The sequence below is a fragment of the Anarrhichthys ocellatus genome, unplaced genomic scaffold (genome assembly GCF_004355925.1).
Source record: "Anarrhichthys ocellatus isolate YVR2014 unplaced genomic scaffold, GSC_Weel_1.0 scaffold2638, whole genome shotgun sequence".
NCBI classification, from domain to species: domain Eukaryota; kingdom Metazoa; phylum Chordata; class Actinopteri; order Perciformes; family Anarhichadidae; genus Anarrhichthys; species Anarrhichthys ocellatus.
The window spans coordinates 1-7,170 of record NW_022282612.1 but is presented as its reverse complement, the minus strand read 5'-3'; the positions used below and the strand labels follow the sequence as shown (position 1 = coordinate 7,170).

The following is a 7,170-nucleotide window of genomic DNA, read 5'->3' as shown; positions in this document are numbered from 1 at the left end:
TACAGTGGGTACGGAAAGTATTCAGACCCCTTTAAATTTTTCACTTTGTTTCATTGCAGCCATTTGCTAAAATCAAAAAAGTTCATTTTATTTCTCATTAATGTACACTCAGCACCCCATCTTGACAGAAAAAAAACCAGAAATGTAGAAATTTTTGCAAATTTATTAAAAAAGAAAAACTGAAATATCACATGGTCATAAGTATTCAGACCCTTTGCTCAGTATTGAGTAGAAGCACACTTTTGAGCTAGTACAGCCATGAGTCTTCTTGGGAATGATGCAACAAGTTTTTCACACCTGGATTTGGGGATCCTCTGCCATTATTCCTTGCAGATCCTCTCCAGTTCCGTCAGGTTGGATGGTGAACGTTGGTGGACAGCCATTTTCAGGTCTCTCCAGAGATGCTCAATTGGGTTTAGGTCAGGGCTCTGGCTGGGCCAGTCAAGAATGGTCACAGAGTTGTTCCGAAGCCACTCCTTTGTTATTTTAGCTGTGTGCTTAGGGTCATTGTCTTGTTGGAAGGTGAACCTTCGGCCCAGTCTGAGGTCCAGAGCACTCTGGAAGAGGTTTTCTTCCAGGATATCTCTGTACTTGGCCGCATTCATCTTTCCTTCAATTGCAACCAGTCGTCCTGTCCCTGCAGCTGAAAAACACCCCCATAGCATGATGCTGCCACCACCATGTTTCACTGTTGGGATTGTATTGGGCAGGTGATGAGCAGTGCCTGGTTTTCTCCACACATACCGCTTAGAATTAACGCCAAAAAGTTCGATCTTGGTCTCATCAGACCAGAGAATCTTATTTCTCATAGTCTGGGAGTCCTTCATGTGTTTTTTGGCAAACTCTATGCGGGCTTTCATATGTCTTGCACTGAGGAGAGGCTTCCGTCGGGCCACTCTGCCATAAAGCCCCGACTGGTGGAGGGCTGCAGTGATAGTTGACTTTGTGGAACTTTCTCCCATCTCCCTACTGCATCTTTGGAGCTCAGCCACAGTGATCTTTGGGTTCTTCTTTACCTCTCTCACCAAGGCTCTTCTTCCACGATTGCTCAGTTTGGCTGGACGGCCAGGTCTAGGAAGAGTTCTGGTCATCCCAAACTTCTTCCATTTAAGGATTATGGAGGCCACTGTGCTCTTAGGAACCTTGAGTGCTGCAGAAATTCTTTTGCAACCTTGGCCAGATCTGTGCCTTGCCACAATTCTGTCTCTGAGCTCCTTGGGCAGTTCCTTCGACCTCATGATTCTCATTTGCTCTGACATGCACTGTGAGCTGTAAGGTCTTATACAGACAGGTGTGTGCCTTTCCTAATCAAGTCCAATCAGTTTAATTAAACACAGCTGGACTCCAATGAAGGAGTAGAACCATCTCAAGGAGGATCAGAAGAAATGGACAGCATGTGAGTTAAATATGAGTGTCACAGCAAAGGGTCTGAATACTTATGACCATGTGATATTTCAGTTTTTCTTTTTTAATAAATTTGCAAGAATTTCTACATTTCTGTTTTTTTCTGTCAAGATGGGGTGCTGAGTGTACATTAATGAGAAATAAAATGAACTTTTTTTGATTTTAGCAAATGGCTGCAATGAAACAAAGAGTGAAAAATGTAAAGGGGTCTGAATACTTTCCGTACCCACTGTACGTGGTTATGCAATTACCCGAGAGCTGGTTTCAGTGAGATGGTGCTTTATGTATCGGACCATAGGCTGTTTGGTGAAGGTTTATTAAAGCCCTGTGAATCGAGTGTGGTGGTGACTCAGAGTCGCGCTGCGTGAACGTCAGCTAACACTGACAATACTTGGCGCATGCTTTGGTGACTGCAGGCATCAATCAGTTTGTAGGTGTTAAAGAAAATGACATGCCTGCTCATCGGGTTTGTTTCCATTAATACTATTATTAAATAAAAATGAGAGGAATATGATCCATATCAAATATCTCAACAGTCATTAAATTGCTTATTTTCTTTTCCACATTTTCAGCATTGGTTTCACTTTATGATTTTTACCTGGTTATTCGGGGAGAGTCATTTTTTTTATAACCCTATAATTGATCCCTCAACATTTACAAATGGACACACGTTTCTTTTGAATCAGTGATTTAAAAGAAAAAAATGTAAATCATTTTCTGTGATGTGACACAACAAACCCAACTAGCTACTAGCTTTTTTTCCAGAGCTTTCAACTGTATAACATGGTCTTCATCAATGGTCAGTGGTGCTAGAGATGGATCTGTTGATATGCAAGCTTGAAAAATTGTAGTTGGCTATAGGTGGAGAGCAGGGCCGTCCTTCAATCAGAGGACCGGTGGTTCGATCCCCGGCTCCGCTAGTCGCATGTCGATGTGTCCTTGAGCAAGACACTTAACCCCAAAATTGCTCCCGTAGCTGTGCCTACGGTGTAGAAATGTGATAGAATCTGGATTGTAAGTCGCTTTGGATAAAAGGGTCTGCTAAATGACTGTAATGTAATGTAGTTTAACAATCCCAACTCAAATTGTACTTGTTTCTTTGCTTTCAACCATATCACACTGTCTTCATCAGTGGAGTTAGTTTGACATGGAGATGGATTGTTTTACAAGCTGCTTTAGTCAACAGAAAGCAACACTTAGGAAAATATAGTCCAATTTCATTTTACAGAACCGAATAGGACACATCAGTTGAAAACAAAACGGCATATTGTCAGCAACAGTAAATGTTACATAATGACTCGGTAAGCTAGAGTAATCAGGGAGTTTCTGAAGCATATATCAAGAGGAGACATCTGTCATACCAGGGGGACGATGTTTGTTATCCTCGCTAGACTTCAATCATCTGAGAAAGTTTTTACAGAAGAAGTTCACAAAGTGTCCCCTCTCCTACACACATAAACATACTTGGGCCACCTGCCCATCCTCCTCTTTTGCCATCAAAGAGCCTGCACTGTATTGTACATGCACGCACACACACGCACACACACACCCCCACTGGTCCCGAGCATTATTCCTCTCTGCAGGAGGAATTCCCTGAAGGAGCAGCATAGCCGTTCCAGGAGGAGGGAACTGAAACATCGAGGCCCAAAGAGGGAAGAAGGTCAGGGTGAAACAAAGTATGGCAGCGATGAAGAAAAACACATTCTGGGATAAAAGTTTGGTTTAGTTGGCTTGCAATGTAAATAATTTGTCCCTTACACATGAACTAGAACTTTTACATTTCAGAATTGTTTCAAAAAAGTTCTGATGTCAAATATTCTGCTGTTGTGTTGTGTCTGCTGTCTTGACATTGTCTTGTGCATAATACCACCAAATACTGGTGCATTCTTAAAACAGGCTATGTTATCAATGAACTAAAAAAAACATCATTAGATATAACCAACTTTGTTGGTTAATAACATTCAAACTCACACTTATCCTCCCCAAATAGATGGTATCATAAAGTCGTCTTAAGGGCCCCATGGGAGAAACATCCCAAACATTTTTGAAATAATGAAGTTGACATACCTCATCTTATGAATGCTCAGATTTAATCACATATCTAAACTCTTTCTAAATGAATGTAGCTCATAAGTTCCTCAGTTATTGAATTCAGTTTCGTCCTGTTTGGACAGCTGGCCAGAGTTTTAAGCGACTTGCCTGCATGAGACACCAGTATTACCAGTGTTGGTCCTTCTGTTTGTCATGCATTTATTCCTCATGTTTGTGCACAAATGTCCAATTTCTTTTGTCGTGACTGTATAACCTTCTCCTTCTCATACTTGTACAGTCACATCCAACATTTTCCTTTCAGCTTGCCTTATGATTTAGTTCTTGTTTTTTAAAATCAATTTTCCACGTCACTGCTCCTCACGTTGAAACAAAACACATCATCCAATCTATTTCAACATTTCATGTTTGCTCTACATCAGGGGCAGTTGCTCTAGTTCTATTAAATGCCTTCTTTCCTCTCGGTGCACAGAAAACTGTAGCAAAACTTTATGTGCAACTTCAGCTGTTTCAGATCTTTCTTCACGTTTTCTGTTTAAATGTTGATAGGTTGAGTTTTACAGAGAGAGATTTAATTTGTTGCTCTGCAGTTGTGAAATGTAAAAAGCGATACATTATGCTACCTGCTGAGGCAAAAGCCATTACTTAAGTTATCTGCCCTGCTCCAGTGTGGCACAGTAACGTGTGACAAAAGCAGGGATGTAAGGCCTGTTCAGCAAGGTTGAACTTAAAAGAAGGCTGCTTCTAGGACTAAAAAAAGCTGAAATCCCATACATATCACCTTTTCTTTACATTTGGAACATGGTGTACATTTGCCAACCTCATCCTCTCACAGTTTTATTCAGTGTGGTCACTGAATGTGTTACGCAAAACGGCTTAGTCAACTGACACAGATTCCGGTAAGCCGAGCCGGTGCCATGCTGTAAACTGAGTAGGCATTCACACGTGTCCCTGTGAGACAGCGAGCACAGTTCATTTTGTGCCGCGGTATTAATCAACAGGCAGATCAAAGCCGTCACTCGGCTACTACGGGTTTAGTTCAGTCAAGAGGAGAGCTGGGTGAGCTCTTGCCACCTGCTATGAGATCTTGACTGAAATGAAAAAGGGAGGATTTCCTCAAGAAAAACAAGAGATGATTCAAAATAACCTCAAGCTGTACCATTCTGACTGTTGTATTATGACCCAAAACTAGTGATGTTAATCCCCCCCCCCATCCTGCGCCCTGCAGCAGTGAGGACATCACCATGTCACTGTGAGACAACAGGCAGTGTGAAGGAGGCTGCTGATGTAACCAGCTGCACAGATATACAACTACAACCACAGCAAGATGCAGAAAAGATTTTGATCCGACAAGAAATTCAGGCACTCACATTACTGTCAGCATAAAAATACATTCAACATCATTCGTGTACTATGAAAAATACGAGTTTTGGAAGCAAATGTCACTAAATTCATAATCAGGACATTCTTTAAAAATTCCTTCCAAAACTGGCACTGCCCTCTAGTGATAGGAATGAACACAAATGTATGATTTTAAAACACCTGTTAATACAACAGGGACATGTACATAACACACACAGAGAAAAAATATTAGCTCTTTAATAGTTTGTATTAAATCCTTCACTGAAACCTCGCACTGGAATTTGAATGTTGGTCCAAACTGTTAAGAGTGACAGAGAAAGGCACCACAAATGACTTTAAATTCACCTACATGATCTATCCAAAGGAAATGACGGACTAAACAACCGCACTCTGAACATTTGTCATTACAGAGTTAAATAACTAGGAACACAGTCATTAAGGTGGCAGGAGCTACTGCACTGTATCTTTGTGGCTTAACACAACAGTCTATCCTCAAGCTATCGCGCTCAGTTCTTCCAAGAAATAGCAGAGACGTGGAATGCCCCAAAACGAACAGCAAAGATTCTGTTCGGCATCTTCAAAGTCACTGGAATTCCCACTGAAGAGAGAGCTGGTGGTAAAACATGTCGGCCATTAAGCCTCAGGAAAGAGGATATGAAGGCAGCCAATAGAGAGTCTGGCAGAAATAATGGACAACATGTCCAGCGGGGGATGAAAGATGGAGATTCAGCAGAGAATCGGATCCTTCCAGTGTTTGTATGATGAGCCTGTTCTATATGTTGGTACAAAAGTAAATGAGCATTTATACACACAAGCCCAGCCTGTCCGTGAGTCTAAGGATTGTGGATGTATTAAAAGAAACAAGAGCACAGAGAACAAGACCTTCCAGGCTGGAGGACCAAGTCACTACAATTACAGCGTGGTATTCTCTTAAAGCACAACTCTAGGTGGATTTAAGGAACATAAAACCATAGCGGAGGCTGAAGCCGTAATGTCTGAGGGATACTCAAACATTATTAACAATTAAGTCTCCACTTCTGATCCTACAGTATATATCCAAGACATGAAAGAAACATTCTCAATGCATATTGGTGCCTTGAAATCAACATTTTTTTGTATTATTTTATTTTTCTCGTAACAATTTGTTTTGTAAAGAGAGAAAACATCAAGTATTGTTGAGCACAAAAGGTTAAATTTATTTGTCACGTTGATTCTTTAGATTTTCAAAGAAACAAAACCTCAGCAGGTCTGAATAATCGTATGTACAAACGCTATACAACATTTACATTTACATACTTCGGAATGACAAAATATTTAGTTATATAAAACACCATTATATACATGGAGAAGATGGAAATGACAGTTTGCGTCTGTGCAACTCTTTCTATTCACAGTATCATTTGTCCACAATATATTAATATTTCCTGGTTCAGTAGGGTTACTTTTCACTCTATTTCAGTGAAGCGTGCAAACATGGCCTTTCGAACAGCATCCTTGTAGGTGTCGGATGCTGAGAGTTCATAGGAGCTTCCTTTAATACCCAAGCCTGTGCCCTTGGTCCTTAATGAAGCCTGTGGGGAAAAGACGGTGATTAGCGGAGACAGATTGTGTGCAGCTACTCTTCAGGTAACACTGCTAATTGCTATGCGAGTGAAAAAAAAACAACACACATTGACATGCATATTCCATCTGCCAGGAGCTGGTAGGGAGATAAGAAAAATGCAAAATAATTGAATTGTTGTTGTCGTCCTCACCGAGATGGGAGCGGTGATGCCCTGCTGGTGGCGCCCCAGACCTTTGCCTTCCTGCCAGCCCATCGCTTGCAACATTTTGTTTCCGATGTTATCACTCGTGAGGCCGTCTTTGGTGGGCTGCTCATAGTTTCTGTTGAAGGGTGAATGACCGAAGGTGTTAAAAATGAAATTTGTGGAAAAACAACAACAATAATCACAGATGTTTGCAGTGTAATGAGAGTCTTACATGGTTGGAGTTGGTGGTTTATAGAATTTCTTCTTTGGTGCAGGAGGTTCAGGAACCCCATACTTCTCCCTTCTCTCTGCAGCTCTGTCTCTGTACTTCAGCTGTTAAAATAATGACCACGACACTTTATCGAGTCCTCACTTTTTGTGACCTCATTGCAAAACAAAGAATCACTGATAGAGAAAAGTTCTTGAGCCAGATACCTCAGTTTCTTTCCTCTCCAGCTCCTCCAGCTCAGCTTCTGTGAGTTTTGATCTTCTTTGAATTTCCAAGTTTTGCTTAAACAAATGAAAGCAACTTTAATTGCCAAATAAATATCACATTCACACACAATATATATATATATATATATAATATATATATATATATATATAT

The 7,170-nt window shown here is 40.8% G+C and overlaps 1 protein-coding gene across 1 annotated transcript; it reads right to left on the bottom strand.

Moving 5' to 3' along the window:
- Positions 1-5,381: 5,381 nt before the first annotated feature.
- On the bottom strand, positions 5,382-7,092 carry LOC116378461 (RNA-binding protein 5-like; the record flags this gene model as incomplete). Its single annotated transcript, XM_031840340.1, has 4 exons — positions 5,382-6,386; positions 6,570-6,699; positions 6,796-6,896; positions 6,999-7,092. Coding segments are annotated over 4 exons (451 nt in total), but the record flags the coding sequence as incomplete, so codon positions are not given.
- Between the last annotated feature and the right edge of the window lie 78 nt (positions 7,093-7,170).